At 48.8% G+C, this 19,352-nt stretch overlaps 1 protein-coding gene and 1 pseudogene across 7 annotated transcripts; one reads left to right on the top strand and one right to left on the bottom strand.

Moving 5' to 3' along the window:
- The first annotated feature begins 1,835 nt into the window (after nt 1-1,835).
- Nucleotides 1,836-16,459, top strand: LOC149360557 (uncharacterized). Of its 7 annotated transcripts, XM_089569315.1 has the most exons (7): nt 1,836-2,733; nt 2,821-2,919; nt 3,013-3,106; nt 4,895-5,046; nt 12,391-12,464; nt 13,919-14,020; nt 16,207-16,459. In XM_089569315.1, the coding sequence occupies exons 3-7, from the start codon at nt 3,068-3,070 to the stop codon at nt 16,326-16,328; spliced, it is 489 nt and encodes a 162-aa protein (XP_089425441.1). In that variant the 5' UTR covers nt 1,836-2,733; nt 2,821-2,919; nt 3,013-3,067; the 3' UTR covers nt 16,329-16,459. The 7 variants fall into 7 exon arrangements, with proteins under 7 accessions (XP_089425441.1, XP_089425439.1, XP_089425440.1 ...); XM_089569313.1 differs by lacking the exon at nt 3,013-3,106; XM_089569314.1 differs by having other exon boundaries at nt 1,836-2,919.
- LOC149360558 (uncharacterized) lies at nt 5,189-6,785 on the bottom strand (annotated as a pseudogene).
- Nucleotides 16,460-19,352: the final 2,893 nt, after the last annotated feature.

The following is a 19,352-nucleotide window of genomic DNA, read 5'->3' as shown; positions in this document are numbered from 1 at the left end:
GCAGCGAGCTATGGAAAGGAAAATGATAGGTGTGACATTAAAGCAGGAGACACATGTCCGGCAACACGTCCGGCGCGCCGTCCGGTCACCGCTTCCGAACTGCCGCACCACAGCAAGCAGGGAGGGACATACGGAGCGGCGCAGCACTCTACGCAAGCTGCGCCCACAACCGGTGTCGCCTTCGCCGCCGTGCAGCAGTGCCTGAGCGGTGCTTGGCTTGGTGTAGAAATATTGCAAGAAAAGACAAGATCGTCTTGTTATCAGAAAGACTGCCGGCTATAGTCAAGCGGCGACAAAGCATGGCTGCTTATATTGCGAGCTTTCAGCAACGGCACCGCTCGCGAGCGCTCCGGGTGACCAGCTCTGCTGCTGCATGTCTGCCGTGGTCGTCGCTAGCATCGAAGTGGCAGGGGCCGGCGCTTCGGAAGTCTCCTGCGCTATCATTGAAGGCCTATTCTTCACTCCGCTTTGCTGTCAACAGCATCACCTCACTATAAAACGATAGTATGGTCAATTTCCTCGGCGCCTTCAGCAGCGGAACTAGCGAGCGCCAGTCGAGCCGGACCCCAGCGTCGGGCCAGCTGCGGCTGCGAGGCGGTTCTCGCTACCAATTCGCTCGTACCACAGTTGTCACTTTTACCTGCAACTCGGTATTGGCCAATGACTCATAAAAATGATATATTTTCTCATTTCCCTATCCCAGGGTTTATTATTTACGTCAAGAATACTCATTTGCTCGTTTTTAAGATGCCGGCAGACGGGATCCAGGCTGGCCGGCCGGCAGGCTCGGCTTCTTCACGTTCGAGCAAGAAAATACAAAACCGCCATGCTACCAGAAGGGGTACTTCCTACATTCTAGCAACGACAGCATGCCTGTGCTGGAGTGGAGCGTTCGGCAACGACATCGCCTGCGGCAATGCCGGGCGGCGAAATGCGCGCTGGTCCCCGACTGCCCTTGTTGTCGCTAGGCCTAGTGGTTTCGCATCGACGCCGCAGCCGAGGGCTGTGCGGGACTCGCCAGCGCTCAAAAAAGGTGCTACACTCGGCACCCCTTGTTCGTTCTCCCAAATCCGGGACTGTTTGAATGAAGACATGGCGTTCGGTGAAAACAGCGCTTTCAAACTAACCCTACAATTCAGCACCCGACACACCGCTCACCTCTGTACCTCTGTCGTGCTCACCTGTGACGTCGCGAACTCGACGTCATCATGACGTTGGCGCTCTGCGCGCTCGCATTGGCTGCCACTGCCCGCCGGAGTGGCGTGCCGGACATTTGCCGGACGCGGCGAGCCGGACCGGATTCGGAGCGCCCGCCTGACATGTGTCCCCGCCTTAAGAGATCGGAAGAGGGTGGAGTGGGTGAGGGAACAAATGCGGGTTAATGACATCCTAGTTGGAATCAAAAGGAAGAAGTTCGCGGGGATACAGTGGCCGCCACTGGCAAAGGAGAGGGTTAATTGAAGAAACATGGGAGAGGGCTTTGCCCTGCAGTAGGCGTAGTCAGGCTGGTGATGATGATGATGACGACTTTATGGGCAGAGTGGATGGCAAAATTTTTCTTCAAATTACTTTTCGACAAATGAACTTCTGTTTCATGATTCAATGCCTCCTCTTGACGCCAGTTTAGCCGCTTTGGTTGTGTACAGACGTCGATTATATTTCCTTACTAATACGCCTACCTCTCCCAACCATTATACATGCCTTATCTTTAGGATATAAAAGAAGACAAAATTTGCAGTACGAATTTCGCATTGTGCTTTAAATAATACCCATCCAAACTTCAATTCGAAAGGTACATCTTCCATGCATTTCGGTTTTGAAGAGATAAAAAACTGTCAAACCGTTATGTTATCTTATCCTCGGCAATAGAAACACGATGCTTTCAAAGTGGAAAACTTTCCGACTACTTATGCATCTATTGCGGTAATGAGACTAATGTCATTCTACCTATAGATTGTTTCAACCGGTGATAATAATGAGCCACACCATGTCATTAGGATGAAAGTATTTCAAGTATTGAAAATAATTGAAACGTATTGAATTGGTGAAGAAAATGTTTTATATGAAACACCAGTATTCAATTTACACTGTCGGAAGTTACGCTACAACACGTGTCGCCTTGGAGCAAAGTAGTCGCAGTTTTTACGACTTTGCAAAATGCGCTCGGCAGGGAAGGCAGCACGTAACCTCGACTTGATCGTCTTTTTTTGCGGGCAATTCTTTCATACGATTACACATGGGCTAATCTTGATGTTCCAAACAAGGCTATCCTCGTGGTAAGAAAAGGTAACCAGAAATGCGGAATTCCCTTCTTATAATGCACAGCAACCGTACGAGATTTCTTATATGTAGATTTCTTATATGTATGAGAAAGCATATATTTAGTCTTAAGCGTCCCCCGTAATTTTATTTTTAAGAAAGTGCGGATGGCGCCCCGAATGTGCATTAGGAATGGAAAAGTGCAACAACCATTATGTTGACGAACTACTTCCTTGAGAGTGAGTGCGTAGTTGCGTAGTCGATCTCTCTAACGACTTGCTATGTCAGAATGGCAGGGGCGTACTTCACCTTGTAAAAAAGGCTCGAAATAGCACGTTTCTAGTTGGCGACCACAGAGCAAAAAACAGCTACTTTATCCTTGTATTAGACTCGGGACAGAGATTTTTCTCAGGCAGTCGTCCGTTCCAACCACTCGGCATTCACTCTTACCAGGCATTTCGGCTGGCGTAGCAGGTACGTATCACGTTAAGTGCGTACTTCCCAGATCATATCGATCGAATTAAAAGAGATTGAAGCTGCTCTATTGCACTTCTCTTTGAGATGACACGGACGGCAGGATGTGGATGTGCCTTGGCTTTGCTGCTACTCGTGTTCCTGGCGGGAAGAGTTGCAAGCAGTCAAACGTATTCATTCTGGAAGGTGAGATTCATTGCAGTGCTTTCTCTATGCGGCTATCTCTAGAAGGTACGCGCAGTTTTGCGCGTACCTGAAATAGTTTCCCGTTTTGCGTAGTAGGCTTACCTCGCTTGCGGCTTCTTCAAAACTACAAGAAACTGCATAGAAGAAAATGACAGACTTCTCTGCTCACCTGAGTGTTACCCGGAAGGTAAAGACATTATTATTTTTCAATCTGCTTGGTGCGCCGGTATTAAAGAGAAATGCGCGATCAATGTTGCGCTAAACGAAGTTATTTTATTATACGCCCCTGTACAGTTTAGATTGGTTTATGGGGTTTAACGCCCCACAGCAACTCAGGCTCTGGGAGGCGCCGTAGTGAAGGGCTCCGGATAATTTGGACCCCCTGGGGTTCTTTAACGTGCACTGACATCGCACAGTACACGGGCCTGTACACTTTGTTTTAGAAGTCATCATATTATTCATTAGCCCGTGAGTGCATTGCCGACACCAGTCTGGCCGCGGCGTACGCCTTTAACACCAGCGCAGACCAGCAAAACATCCCAATATGGTTGCTGCAGTCTGAATGTTTGCGGTTCGTAGCACCGTGCATACTGTGAGCTGCGGTCCTATTATAAATGATCCGTCTCCTTCTGATTATAACGTGTTTACCCTCCATAAGGCAGTTTCACGTGCGCATGGAAGCAACTGACCATAAAAACTTGTGCCGCTGCGGTGGCTCAGTGGTCATGGCGCTTGGAAAAAGACGCGGTTGTGATCCCGGGCGTCGCGGTCGAATTTCGATGGAGGCAAAATTCTAGTGGCCCGTGTACGGTGCGATGTCTGTGGCGTTCCTTTACTGTGGCGTCCCTCATAGCCTGACTCGCTTTGGGATGTTAAAGCCCCATAATTAAAAAGAAAATTAACTAGTAATTTTTCTAGTTATTTTTACGTAGCATTCAACTTTTTTTAGGCTTCTTCGTTTAATACAGCTGGTCTTAAATCTTCTCTTTAAATACGCTTTTTCAGCCAAGTGTTACGTGGGTAATCGACGCGAACTGCCTACATCGTCCTTTGCGCCTATCTGTCTTCGCTAAGATCCCTCAGTGATTACATAGCCCAGCTGTACTCCCTAGAAGTGCTTTTACTTTACCATTATTGTATTATTCGCAGCTGCTACAGTGTTCTCTTGATAGCAAAAGAAACCGAGCAGCACAATTCATTATATCACATTGGATTAGTAGCTCTTGAAGCAAATAAACTAAAGATATAGAAACAGCTCGAAAGAAGTGCTGGCAGGCTAACCAGAAGACTGTTGCGGTTCGATACTCTGTATCTGCGGAAAAAGACAAGGGGTGCAAGAGGGGCAAAGAGAATTGAATGGAAGAAACAAGCCTGTCAGTTAAGGAGGTGCCTGAGGGAGCGTCACGAAGCTGTCGCGCGAGACCGGAGTCCTCAGGAGCAGGAAGAGCGACTCAGATGGCACATCTCCAGCCTTGAGCAGTAAGATAATTGCGGGTGGTGGCTCTGGAGAATACGTTACCAGCGGTCAAGTCGCCCAGTCGCCAAGAGGCAGTATGGACTAATGGGGGCGGTCAGTGCGGCGCGCTGGAACAATCGATGTCTATTTTTCGCTCAGGAGTGCATTTTTTTTGCTCTAATAAGAGGTTTCGTGTCTTCTCCCGACGCCGTTTCCTGTAAATAAAGTTCAGAAGAGCGTATTGTCGGGCTAGTTGTTTCTGCATAGTATATAAGTGAAATGCGCAACAACTTAGACAGGACGCAGAAAGAAACACATACAACAGTTCACGAGCGCTCGTGAACTGTTGTATGTGTTTCTTTCTGTGTCCTGTCTAAGTTGTTGCGCATTTCACTTATATACTTTCCTGTAAATATATTTATTTATTTGCGTGGGTATTCTTGTAAACAAGTGGGAGAAGTGTGTGGCGTTGCCGTAAGACAAGAAACATCAGTAATTGATTTTGTGATCATTTTTCAGATGCTAGAAGCTTTGAATTTCACTACCCCAGTGAAATCGTCCGTAGAAGATCCGACCCTGGTCTGTGCGACCGGTAACAGGACGGACTTTAACCTCACGGAGAAAGTGGCGTCATACGTGGTCCATTTCAAAAGCATGAACGGAACTCAAGAGTAAGATGGGAATTTAAAGCCTGGGAATTAACAAACATTTTTATTCCTATCCTTTAAGAGAAATAGAGGTGGCTACTAATATAACGTCGGTAACTGCACGTTTTTGCACTTCAGTGTGCACTTGTCAGTAATGTCAGTAACTTCATTGCCCCGTGAATAACGTCAACGAGCTCGCGGTTTCTCCAGGTGCAAACATGAGTAATGATTCGTCCACACTGGTAAATACAATCTTGAAGCTGGGGTTATGATAAGGGAAAAAATTAGAAAGTCCCAGTCTGGAAGCAATTTTGAGACACTGAGTCGACAATCGCTTTATATTGGTTGGACCTCCATATCATATTTGAAAAAAAAAAGTTTTCAAATGTCTCAAAATAAGAGAGGAAAACTGAGCTGCCGAAACAAAAACGAGTGTCGACTAACCTCGATGGATCAACAAGTAGATTCATTGACACTGTTAGATAAACTTTGGTATGCGCATCAAATGCCTTAACTGGCGAGAACAAGCGATAACTTCACTCATTATACCTCAGTGATTGCCATAAACGGGCTCGATTTTATTCGGCATACGCAGTGCTAATATCACCAGGCGGGTAGCTAGTGAGATCACTTATAGCATGTTAATTGCTTGTAGAAGTCAGGAAGTATTATATATTGTCACAGGCCAGACGGAGAACAGTCGTAGACGTAGAGGGGGACCGCAGAACGGCCGAGAGTTTTAATCGCCCAGAACAGAGCCAGCTCGAGCGCGCCTCACGCGAACGCGACCACTTCGTCCTCGTCACGGCTTAGCGCGTAGGTAGCTCGAGCCAGGTCCGGCGCCTGTCCTCGAGCTTGCCAGTAGAGAACCGGCTGCTCGGCGTGTACTGCGACTACCGAAGGGGCATACGGTGGCGCGCAGGGAACCGGCGCAGGATGGCGCAGCACGTCCGCATACGTCGCTGGCGGCCAAGCAGCTGGCTGTGGTGGCGGCTCTACTGCAGCGACGGGTGGTCTGAGCGCCTGCTGAACTTCCTCCCGAATGGCGCTAGTCAGAGAGTCCACAGGAAAAATCCCCTGAAGTTTCTGCAGCTCCTCACGGACCACAGAACGCACGATGTCCCGAAGGGAGCTTGTATTGGCCCCCGAAGCAGCATCCAGGGTGTGTAGAGCCGAGATAGGGTTTAGCTGCCGGTCGTAGAAATTGTACCGTTGCTGGAGCGCCCTCTCCATGAGCACAGCCTCGGAGAGGAACTCGGCGACTGTTCTGGGCGGGTTTCGCACAAGACCGCAGAACAATTGCTCTTTCACGCCTCTCATCAGGTGTCTGAGCTTTTCCTCTTCCGTCATGGTCGGGTCCGCTCGGTTACAGAGGCGCGTCACTTCCTCCACGTAATCGCTACGTTCTCATTTGGTAGCTGAATGCGAGCGGTCAATTCACGCTCGGCCCGTTCACGGCGATCGCTGCTGGTGTAAGTCTCCAACAGCTGGCGACGAAAGTCCTGCCACGTCGTTAGACTCGTCTCGCGGTTTTCGTACCAGATCCGAGCGGCGTCTTCTAAGCTGAAGTAGACGTTCCGGATCTTAGCACTGTCGTCCCAGCCGTTGAAACGCGCAACGCGCTCGAACTGATCAAGCCAGTCTTGGGCGTCCTCCGAGTATCCGCCGTGAAAGGGCTTCGGAATCCGGGGATTTTGAAGGCTCACAAAAGAAGCAGGTATGAACGGGGCGCTGTCTGACCTTACTGCCGTGGTCGTAGCCATGGGTGCGCTCTCTTGAGGCCGGAGTCCGAATTCTGGAGACAAGCCGCGGAGCCTGCGGCTGACACGATGGACGGGGGTTCGCACAAGAGGCACCGGGCTTGTGCTTCGGCTCTCCGAGGAAGGATGGAGCATCAGCCGAGAATACCCAGCACCTCCACCAGATGTCACAGGCCAGACGGAGAACAGTCGTAGACGTAGAGGGGGACCGCAGAACGGCCGAGAGTTTTAATCGCCCAGAACAGAGCCAGCTCGAGCGCGCCTCACGCGAACGCGACCACTTCGTCCTCGTCACGGCTTAGCGCGCAGGTAGCTCGAGCCAGGTCCGTGGCAATATTAATGTTCAAAATAAACTATCCCTAAAGACGAAAGTGTGTAACAGTTGTTTCTAAACGGTACTAAACTACGGGGCAGAAACAGTAACAAAAAGGCGTTAAACTTAAATTAAGGGTAGCGCAGGGACCTATGGTTAAAGGGGCTCAATAAAGCTGCGGTATCCCGCTTCACAAATATTGTCCACCAAGAATTGTTTTAAATACGCCTTGTAGAAATTGAGTAATCTGCAGTCAAAGTTTCAATTTCATCGTCTTCGCGCCTTTCCTTCTCCTCTCGTCATTTTTTGCACGTTGTAGGACGGCGTTCCTCCGCCGTCCCCACCTACGAGCGCGGAGCTTCTTGACCGGCCGGAGCTAAGCCACTGATTGGCCACGGCCACGATAGCTGCCTGACGTCTGGAAGAGTGTAACCAATAACCACCTAACAACTTGTATGCGCAGGTGCGAGCGCCCCAGGAGGGTGCGAGCATGAAAAAATCGCCGGGAAGGACTCGCCAAATTTCGCGCTTGATTGTGGGTCCTCTGCTGCGTGTAGAAGTGTATTATTTGGCTCAGGTGTTCGTGGCAGCCCAATGCAGTTGGTTGGTAACAACTTTATTCATAGTCCTGCAGAGCTTTCGCCGACGGGGCCTTAGGTCTCCCACGTGGGGACGTCGAGGCGCTGCCTCGCCGTCGCCTCGCGGGCCTGCTGGACGGCCCAGAGTTGGTCCCCGAGGCTGGGGCTGCGCAAGGCAGCGGCCAACCGCGGCGGGAGGGTTCCGGGATTGGCACCGTGAAGGTTTTTGTTGCAGTCCCAGAGCATGTGAGTTAAAGTGGCTACATTGGCGTTGCAGACCTTGCATATATTTGTCGGGTATGTACCGGGGTAAAGCCTGTGGTATAGTTCCGGGTTGGGGTACGTGAGCGTCTGCAGTTGTCTGAGGGTCACCGCGTGCGCCCTGTCCAGCTTGTCGCTGGGCGGAGGGAAGGTTCGGCGGGCCAGGCAGAGGGCCTTGGTAATTTCGTTGTAGCTGATCAAGCAGTCTTTGGTGCTATTCCACGGACGACGGTCGCCGGCGCGGTTCGCGAGCTCGCGCGCCTTGGCGTGTGCCGTCTCGTTGCGGTTGCGATACGTCCTCGATACTTCTCCCATGTGCGCCGGGAACCATTGAATTCTGGTTTGGAATTCTACCTCCTGCTGGACTTGCCGGTTCCTCAGGACTTGGGCCGCTCTCTGTGAGATCCATCCTTTGGCGAAGTTTCTAACCGTCTGACGCGAGTAGCAGAGAACCACGGTGCACGTCGGATCCGTGAGGGCGAGTGCCACCGCCGCTTCCTCCGCCTCTTCTGCGCGTTCGCACGCTACACTTGACGTTATGCGCGTTTTGCCGCACGAATCGACGACCGCAACCGCGAATCGCGAGCGTTCTGCGTGTTCCGCGGCGTCAACAAACCTTGTCCCCGTATCGTCTCCATGGCTGTGCAGGAGAGCTCTGGCCCTGGCCACTCTTCTTCCCCGGTTGTGTTCCGGGTGGACGTTTCGTGGAATCGGGTCGACTCTTAGCGTTTGTCTGATCGCGTTTGGAATGGCGACTTTCTGGCCTTGTTGTACGTGGTAACGGATGCCGAGACTTTCCATGATCTGGCGGCCTGCTGTCGTTCCCGTTAATCTTTCCAGTTGTGAAGTGCTCTGCGCCTCGGCGATTTCGCTAAGCGTGTTGTGAAGTCCGAGCTGGAGCAAGCGATGCGTGCTGGTAGACTCGGGTAGACCCAGTGCTATCTTGTACACCCTGCGAATGAGGACATTGATCTTGGCTTCTTCTCCCTTGTACCAGTTGTGGAATGCCGCAACGTACGCAATATGGCTAATGACGAAAGAGTGTATGAGTCGTGTGAGACTCTCCTCCCTCATTCCGTTTCTTCTGCTAGTGATCCTCTTGAGGATTCGCATGGCGTTAGCTGTATTGTGCTTTAATTTAGTGATCGTTTGGCCGTTGACGCCGTTGGCCTCGATTATCATGCCGAGGACCCTAATTGTGTGTACTATCGGGATGGTTGCTCCGTTTCTCGTACGTAGTCTGATCTCTTCGTACTCGCGCTTTGTCGTTGCCGCATTCCGACCACTCCCGGGTGGTCTGCCCCTCTGCGTGGGGCAGTAGAGTAGGAGTTCTGACTTTTTCGGCGAACATCGTAAACCTGTACCCTCTAGGTATTCCTCTATTGTCTCGATTGCTAGTTGCAGTGCCGTTTCGATGTGACCGTCGCTGCCTTTGTGCACCCAAAGGGTTATATCGTCGGCGTATATTGTGTGCCGGACGTCTTTCAGTTCTTGTAGCTTTTCTGCTAGGCCGATCATGACCAGGTTGAAGAGCGTGGGCGAGATGACGGAGCCCTGCGGGGTGCCGGTGCTCCCCAGCGTTTGCTCTTCTAGCTGGAGGACCCCTGCCACTAAAACAGCTCGCCTGTCTGTCAAGAAATCTTTAACGTAGTTGTACGTGCGTACACCAAGGTTATGCCGCGACATCTGGTGTAAGATCGCCGAGTGCGCGATTCTATCGAACGCGCTTTCAAGGTCGAGGCCGAGAATTGCTTTGGTGCCTCTCGTCTTGCCATCAAGAACGTGGTGCTTCAGTTGTATCATTGCGTCCTGCGTGGACAATTGTGGGCGAATCCTATGATGGATGGTGGGTATGCCCCTTTGTGCTCTAAGTGGGCTTGCCAGCGGTTAAGCAATGCGTGCTCCATGGTCTTGCCGACGCAGGACGTCAGCGATATGGGGCGAAGGTTTTCGAGGCTCGGTGCTTTTCCGGGTTTCGGGATTAGTATCATTTTCGCAGTTTTCCATTGTTGCGGGAGGGTGCCGCGCTGCCAGCAGTCATTGATAAATGCCGTTAACTGTTCCACGGATTTGTCGTCAAGATTCTTCAGGGCGCGATTCGACACACCATCAGGGCCTGGCGCCGATCTGCTGTGTAGGTTGTGCAGCGCCGTCCTGATCTCTTCTGCACTAAAGTCCTTATCCAATTCTACATTCGGATCCCCATCATAAGGGCCGTGTTGTGCAGTCGACGTGTGCGGCAAGTACTTGGCTAGTAACTGGTCGGTCACTGCATCTTCACCGTACTTCTCGAGCTCCCTGTGTAATAGACGTGCGAGGCAGTCACTCTGGTGGGATTTGGTCTTCGTTTCGTCCAACAGATACCTGAGCAGGTTCCATGATTTCCCGTTGTGCAGTTGTCCATCGACTGCATTGCATAACTCGTCCCATTGCTGGCGGTTGAGCGTTCGGCAGTGCTCCTCGATGTTGCGGTTGATCTCAGCTATTTTCTTTCTAAGTCTCCGATTGAGTCTCTGGCCCTTCCACCTGGCCAGGATCGAATTCTTCGCCTCGATGAGATGCGCCAGGCGGCTGTCCATCTTGTCAGTTTCAACCTCAGTTTCGACGGTCTTGGTTGACGCTTTGGCGTCTGCAACCAGCGAGCGGGTCCAGGCTTCGATGTCCGTGATTGTATCACCTGCAGATTCTTTTTGGTCTCGTTTCTTTCTGAAGTCTTCCCAGTCGGTCCATTGGAACTTTCGCTTACTGCCCTGCGCCTTGTCTGGCGTCTGGACGTATATTTCGACGATCATGTGGTCGCTCCCAAGGTCGGTCGACGTGTTTTTCCACGTGGTGGCCGTCGTCCCGGTATTTCGGGCGAACGTAAGGTCCGGGGTCGTGTGATTGAGCGAGTTTATGTGATCTCCTCAGAAGGTATTTCATAGCCCCTTTGAGAGATACGAACGCAGTAGTAGGGAGCTGGCAATGCTATATGCTATACGCGTATATGGTGTAATGTTTGAAGCCGTAGTATAGTGATCCGAATTATTATAGATCATCTGGAGTTATTTAACGCCTGCTCGCAACGTACATCACACAGGCTTTTTTTTTCATTTCTGTCCTATCAAAATGTGGCCGCTGCGGCCCCCATTCGATCTCGCGACCTTCGGATCAGCAGCTGAACGCTAAAGCCCTAATCTATGACGTCGGGTCGAATAGGTCAGAAACAGTGCAGAAGAATAAATGGGTATGTTCAAGACATGCCATGGGAACCCAGGATAACCGATGGGGTATTAGGATAACGGAGTAGGTTCCAAGTGGGGCAAACGTATCAAGCGACGTCGAGAATCAGGTGTGCGGATTACTTTAAGAAGCCGCAGAGGATTATGTGGCCGCAGCTGGCAGACTGCAGGGTTACTTGGAAATCAGTTGGAGAGACGATTGTCCAGCAGTGGACGCATTCAGGCTGATTTCAATAATGGCGAAAATTCATTTTGCCTGAAGCAAAACAGCCCACAGCTGCACAATGTGATGCGAAGGGCGAACTGCCGATTGCCAAAAACTAAACAACCAGGAGTTACTCTTTAATAAGATCTTGACGATGATAATATCGCGGAACCCGTTGTGTTGTGATCGGTGCCATCCTGCGTCGTATCAATCTGGCACTACATCAGCGTAACAGAGGCATACAGGGGAGGACAGCGTTGATACAGCTTTCTCAACTTTGGCACACCGTGGCAGGTGGCAGTTAGTGTGCAGTGGCGCATCACTTAGCACCAACGCTCCACTGCGCCAGTAGGAGTATGAGGACTATGAATTTAAATTATAGATTCAGCAATTTTGTATATGTGGGAACTAACCTATTACCCTGTAGCGTACTACCCTTCAGGTGGAGCTCAGGTGTCCCGTCCAATTTTTTGTGCACTTCTAGCAAGAACCAGCTTGGCAGCAAAGCATGGCTGAGAAGAAAGTGGAGAGCAAGTTCTGATGCGCTTTTCGTGAATTTGGACCAATTTTATTTCGCTGAACACTTTGTCCATGTTCTCCGATTGGCTTACTTGCACAGAGCCCGGTTGTCCCTAATTAGAGGCCACAGCACCACAGGGGAACTTAATATACTACCCTTTCGGTGCACCTCACGAAAGGTCGTCCATTCTTTATGATGATGATGTCGTCAGGCTTAATGGCACATACCGCTGGGTCCGCAGCCTCGTTTTTGTTTTCCTCCTCCTTTTCGTATACTGCAGGATGAAAGGTGTGCGAGCTTCGCTATTCAGTATCAAAACCTCAGCCTTCGTAATTGATTCGAACAAGAATATTATCTTATTCGCTCACACCTACTCATTTTGCAGTGTTGAAACAAACGCTTGAAAACCTGTCTCATTGCAGGAGAGAGGTCAGAATTGAAGTGATTTACCTACATACACTCGACAAGCAGGACAGACCATCACTTGTATTTGTCTTCTTTTTTTTACAGGCAATTCGTCACCTACGATTACACAAGGGCTAATCCCGATGTTCCCAACACAGCTACCCTCGTTGTAGGAAAAGGTAAATGGAAATTCGCAAAGATTCCTTTATCGGCTTCCAGCGCACGGCATTCGTAGAAGCTTCATACTTTGCAACGTGTTAAGCGACGTAAGACGGTCAGCCTCTTGATGTTTATTTCATTACTCTCCTTTCTGACACACAAGTTCTGAGATGTACTTTTTATTTAGAGTAATGCAGTAATTCAGTAATGAAGGTAATATCTGTCGACATAACAGGACAAAAAAAGAAAGACAAAACAAATTCTTTGACATGACAGTAACTACAACTCCTTTCTCGGAGTTTTCGCACTAGAATTCTTATCGCCAAGTAATTTTCAATAGCTTTCGTCAACGGTTGCCAAGAATGGGTTCAGCCTTATACCAACATTCGGACCAATGGAAATTTTGTTGTAAGTCAGCGCTTTTGTCACTGTTTCTTTCACGTTCTCTGTATGAAACCGGTACATCTAACATGCAGTAAACGACTTCAGATGCTCGGGTATCTACGGCGCACATTACGTGCAGCGCCACGAAATGCAAACCTTTTAGGGGTCAAAAAGCTACTCCGACCGCGTATCGAATAAGGCTCCGTAATTTGGTATCCATATCAACAACTGTACTGCGAGAAAATTTAATCTGTCCAGAAGAAAGCAATTCCTTTTATCTACCATCGCTACGAAAGGCAATATTCGCCCTCGTCTCACCTCAGCTCATTATCTCTAACCTCACTTTCAAGAAGCCGGTGCTCCTAGTGCCTCAAGCTTATCTAAATGGTCATTATCTCGTCGCGCCACATGGCAATGAGCGCCCATGTTAATTTTTATGCACCATTATCAGCTAGGCGCCATCATGCTTTTAATATTTCTCCACTTTACGCACGCACTGATACATATTAGTAACGCTCCTTCTCACGTACCACTGAGAAGTAGAACTCCCTGCTGGGCGAAATTCGTTCACTTGCACTTCCACAATTTTTGGCTCTCTTTGAATATCACTAGCACCTACACTTTGTTCATTTGATACTCTATCTTCTATGTACTTGTAAGTATGCATGCATGCATGAATAAACATATATGCAACTGCTTACCATGTATACTATATTCCCACTACTGCAATAGCCCCTGTGGGGCTCAGCTGTGTAGAAATAAATACAAACAAAAAAGTTAAGCTTTGTATGGCCAACTAGCCCTGACCAATTGGATAGGGAACAGGTGCAGTAATACAGCAGACACCATCGCGCCCATTGTACCTCGCTATAAAACAGTCCTTTTTCTAATGTTCATGCAAGAAGATGCTTGTAGGATATCCTCCAGAATGCGACCTCATTTTTGAAAAGCTGGAGGGCGTGCCGGCTTCTTCTTGCCAAAGCACTACAGATATCGCCGCAAGGTCTATCACCCGCCGGCCGCATACCTAGAAAGTAATATTGAATAGGCTAATTCCACACTGAAATCACAACTTAGTCTTTTATTCCAGACAACAGCAACCCATTCATCGTCAGGCTCGAGTACACGGACTACAAGACGTGCTTTATTAGCACATTGCCCTTTGAAAGCCAAGATCATAAGAATCAGAAAGGTATGTTCATCATTCCCCTAGAGTTTTCCAACGTTCTTTGAGAATAAGGCATTAAACAAAACATGTCGGGAATAAGTTTAGTTACTGCGGTTTTAGTTTTAGTTGTTGCTCCTCTTGCAGCATCCAAGTCATCACGTAGAACGTACAATGAGGACCTAGATCCAGAATAATTTATACCCCAATCCGACTTCTCCGAACCAACTTTTGGAGCTTTTGTTCTTTTGTTTGTAAACTTCGTTTCTGCATTCATAATTTCAACCATTCAGTTCCTAAAACTGCTGAAACGCGAATCGCGGATGTCGAAAAAGATGTCGAAGCGTGGTTATGGTCCTCGGCTGCTAACCCCAATGACGCGGGTTCTATCCAGGCCGCGACGGTCGCATTTCGATGCAAGCGGAATGCTGTAGGCCAGTGTAATGCAGGATGACAGTGGACGTTACAGAACCGCAGGTGACCGAATTTTTCCAGAGCCCTTCACTACGGCATCCGTCGTATTTCGAGCAAATTTGGGACATTAAACCCCATAAAACCATCTATTTCTCACTACTTTATCGCGTGCGCAGTTCGCCATATTCACGAAATTGACGGCTCGCTGTGACGGCACCGTGAACGAGACCAAAAACAATCCATGCGTGGAATCACGCCACTGGGTTCGTTGAGTGAGTGATTCGCCGTGCCCTGAGACGTCGTTGCCAGAGTTTTCCTCTCAAAATGCATCATTGGAGGACTATTACGTTGATGTTTTGCGTGGTTACGAGTTAGAATAGGCGATTAGTGTCTTTAGAAGGGTCTTCTGGTGTTAGTAACGCACAGAGACCATGGGGACAAGATGTCTGCACGCTGTGTGGTGAAGCGGTTGAAAGATCATTACAGCGCTCTTCTTAACAGGCTCACAGCCTACATTTTTAAAGAGGTGATTTGGGCGAAGCTAGGTTACAAGAAGCGCCATTTGTTAACGACCATCACAAAGCACAAGCCACGAGCGGAACAGCGAGGAGTTGTGTGCACGAATGTTCCTGTAATGGCAGCTCTTGTCAGGGTTTAGGTGTAATATTCTTCTGATCCACGGAGAGAGACAGATCATGTAATGTAACGCTTTACTCAAACTCCATTTTGTCTTAATTCTTCCTCCATTTCGTCATTGCCCGATGCATTCGGTGTGACTGCACTCGGACGGGCGTATGGTGAGAACCGAATAGAATGCGACAAAGAGACTGTATCATAATTGGCTTACGTTCAATACGCACCTTCCATCCAATGCTTGCGAACAAACAGAGAGCGTAAGATGTGGTCTCTCGCAGAAAATAGTGTACGGCGATGGAGACCTCATTTATATTGTTCGCGCTCTTCATCTATACCCAAGGTCAAAAAACGCTATTCGAATCTAAATAGCCCGTCCAACCATGATTAAAAATCTATATTCGTATCTAAAGTATGAATTTGCCGTAAAAATTTACCAGCGCGAACAAAACGCAAGGTGGGGGGAGGGGAGGGGGGGGCAGTTAGCAGCTAAAACTCACATGGTATCGATAAATTTTCTACCTTGATTTTTATGCAAGCCGCATGGCCATCGCTCTACCTTGATTAGCTGCGGTGATAAATGCCAATTTAAGCGCATCTAATTTTTCAATCACTCGTTGTATTAACTTTTTTTTCATTCGCTCATTTTGAAGTCTGAAGTTAATTTTACCACAAAGCAAAATTAATGCATGAGATATGGTAGCGAAGGTGGGAAAAAAGCTACACATTAGTATGCCCCGCCGCGGTGGCTCTGTGGTTACGGCGCTCGGCTGCTGACCCGTAAGACGCGGGTTCGCTCCCGGCCGCGGCGGCCGAATTTCGATGAAGGCGAAATTCTAGAGGCCCGTGTGCTGTGCGATGTCAGTGCACGTTAAAGAACCCCAAGTGGTAGACATTTTCGGAGCCCTTCAATACGGCGTCCCTCATAGCCTGAATCGCTTTGGGACTTTAAACCCCAATAAACCAATAATCCAAACTTTACGACTCTGTGCTAATGTGTAGGTGTATCATTAGGAAACCAGAAATCCTGATGGTACCTCACGGCAGAGCTCGCAATAAGAAAATGCGTTGGCATTCAAAGCACGTAAGGTATCTTAAGTGCTCTCGGTAAGTTTTTTTTTTTCGTGCAGTTTAACCACAGCAGGTCTTTTCCCTTTCTTTTTCAGGGTGCGTATTAGCGGTTCAGGTCGAATTCGTGGACGAAGTTCCTCAGCGGTGCTTCGAAGCTTTCACGAGCGTCTGCGGCACGGGATTTACTGTTTACAGCAAGGATCTGTGCGATTTTTAACTTGCGATGGTATTAGTGCGGAACACAAGTGCAATTTTTTCGTGAGCTAGAACGTACTGCTGACACTCGTTGCCAGTCCTGTATGAGAACGTTCGCAAAGCACTGCACTGAATAAACCGGCTAAATGCAAAGTTCTCCTTTGACTCTTTACAAGGGCGTCCGCAGAATTTTTTGCAGGGGGGGGCCCCATTGGCTGTTGGCGCCGGAGGGGGGGGGGGGGGGGTTATGTTCGTAGCAAAAAGGCACTATTTGCGGAGTAAATTTATTTATTTATAAATAAATAAAATAAATAAGTAAAATACACACATGAAAGAAAAATTACAAACAGCAAATTAAAGCGTGGCTAGGAGAGATACATTGGAGTTTATCAACGAAGAAACAATTAAAATTAATAAAAATGCAAAAAGATACTATCACTTCGTGGAGAAGAGTGCTCAGTCTTGCTGCATACGGGTTCTCGACACACCCGGATTGATGACCAGCACACAGCACAATATGTTCACAAACACGCAACGACAGTCAGTCAGTAAACAGCAACTGTAGACGCCTCGGATTTTTCTGGGCGAATTGCGTGATGACACGGGTGATAAATTCATTCCTGTGCTTCATTACACGCTCTCGGTGCACACTCATCATACAAAGGCCGTCCAGTCTGTCGTTTGTCATCGTTGAGCGTAGCCACGTTTTCACTCTCCTTATTGTACTGAAGGAGCGTTCGACCGTACAGGTAGTAACTGGCAAAGCCAGAGCCACCTCAATGGCTTTTGCAACACCAGGGAAGAATGTCTTGGCCTGATGTAGAAGCTCGCAGTAAGTTATTTCTGATGGGTCCCCAGTTTTGTTGCACCACATCTCGTACCAAGAGATGGCCTCTTCCTTGAAGTTGTCGATGCCGTAAAAGCACTGGAGTTCTTCGGCGAGAACAGCGAACTCAACACGGCTCAAGTGCTTCATTTTTGATGGATGCAGCTGGAGAAGTTTGAAGCTCCTCTCATTGCTTTCAGAAAGGCGCCGAGCTAAAGAAGCAGTGAGGGAGTCCAAGTACGGCACATATATTGCCACACGGTAGTATTCCTCCGGCGACTGAATCCCGTAGTTGTCTCGGTGGGCCTGACGAGAGACTTGTCTTGGCACAGATATCACCACATTTAAGTGATTGGCTGCCTCCCTTGCTGCATTCATGATGTTAGAGAACTCCTCTACAGCGTTCGTCCGGTGGCCGCGAAAAATACGTTGCAGCTCAGTGATGTGGTCATGCACAGAATGGAAGTCCATGGATACACCTTGCAGAATGTTCGTAACTGGTTCGAGCCGAGCGCTGTACTTCGCTACAATATGCAAGCAGACGATGAAAGATGAGCTTGTTGTTGCGCAGTAGAGGATGTGAGCTCGTTGTCTAGTTGCAGCGTTCGAGCATGATTCCGTGGACGCGAGCTCCTCGAGTGCTTCGACTATGGCCACGTAATTCTGAGAGAAGATCCTAATAGACTTATATTTTGCAGACCATCTTGTCTCACACAGCATCGGAATGTTCGGCACCAATTTTCTCCGGAGTACGCTCTCGCGGAAGAAGTTTATGGTTTGTTTGATTATGCCAATTGTGTTTCGAATTTCAGAGACGTCGTTCAGATCGTTGATGACGAGATTTAGTTTGTGACTTGCACAGTGGAAAAATAGTGCCTTCGGGAACTGTTTTTGTATAATTTTGTTCACTCCAGCTTCTTTTCCAGCCATTGTAGAGCATCCATCGTACCCCTGTCCAACGAGGTTCGAAAGAATCAGCCCGACATTCGTCAAAACTTCAAGATTGCCGCGGCGATGCAAGCAGAGTTTAATTGCTCCAGCTCTACAAATCCCAAAAACTGCTCTCGAACGCACACTTCGGCTCCCGCCTTGTCAATAAAGCGAACGCCTATAGACATCTGCTCTTTTCCTGAAATATCTGCAGTTTCGTCAGCAAGAACGGAAAAAGCAAACGCTTTGTTAGCTTCGGTAACTATCTGCTCTTTCAGGATGTCGCCACAGATTGTGATGATCTCGTTCTGGACGCGGACAGAAGTGTACTTGGCATTGCCAGCAGAAGAAGCGAAGTGCTCCTGAAGTAGAGTATCTCCAGCTTCTACACGAAAGTCAAGCAGATCATTGAAGACTCCACTATCGGACTGCTTGCCGCGAATTGGCAAGTCATGCGTCGCGCAAAAGACAATGGTGGAAACTATTGGAAATAGTTTCTCACGGTTCCTTTCAACTTGCGCGTGGAGTGCTCTGTTCAGCTGCTCTACAACGGGTAGCTGCTTGCCTTTCATCACATCCATAAAGTTCTGTGAGGCCGTCATTGCCTCCTGGTGCCATTGGGATTTTACGTGATCCCTGCACGCCTCGTGCATTTTTCTGTAGTTACTGAAAGCGCGCACGATAAAACTTCCTTGAGTACCCCGGTGAACACGTGGAGGAAAAATGACGCAAAAACGACAAATAGCGCCTTTCGCTGTCGCTGAGTACGCAAGCCAGGGGGCGTAATCTCCCAGCCATTGATGTCGAAAAGGCCTCTTTCCAGGTGTTACATCCTTCTTAAAATCGTATGTAACATTTGGTGACCATGGCTTAGTAAGAAGACGTAACTTCAAAAAGTCCGGTATGCCAGTGAGTTTAGCTTTGCCTAGAAACTCTCCTAAGTCATATTCTTGAGGCAAGTTATTTGTTTTCTTGATGTTGTCTCCGGACTTCGATCCCAAGCAAGGAGAAAGGGAATCGTCTCGGCTTACTGCGTCACCGGAGCTCGCTGGTGAAGTTCCTTCCATGGAGACGACGACGTCGGCTACTGTCCGGTGATGAAAGGTTGCATCGCTCTGGTCAAATCCGGACTTAAATCCCAAGAAAGGAGAAATGGAATCATCTCGGCCTGCTGCATTACCTGAACTCACTGTTGACAGAGTCCCTTCCATGGAGTCGACGACATCAGCTACTGTCCGGTGATAAAAGCTTGCATCACTCTGTTCAAATGCTACACCGTTGTCACATATC

The sequence above is a fragment of the Amblyomma mixtum genome, chromosome 2, assembly GCF_055824585.1.
Source record: "Amblyomma mixtum isolate Tamu chromosome 2, ASM5582458v1, whole genome shotgun sequence".
Taxonomy (NCBI): domain Eukaryota; kingdom Metazoa; phylum Arthropoda; class Arachnida; order Ixodida; family Ixodidae; genus Amblyomma; species Amblyomma mixtum.
Note: the sequence above shows the minus strand (reverse complement) of the source record. Positions and strands in the feature narration are given on the sequence as shown.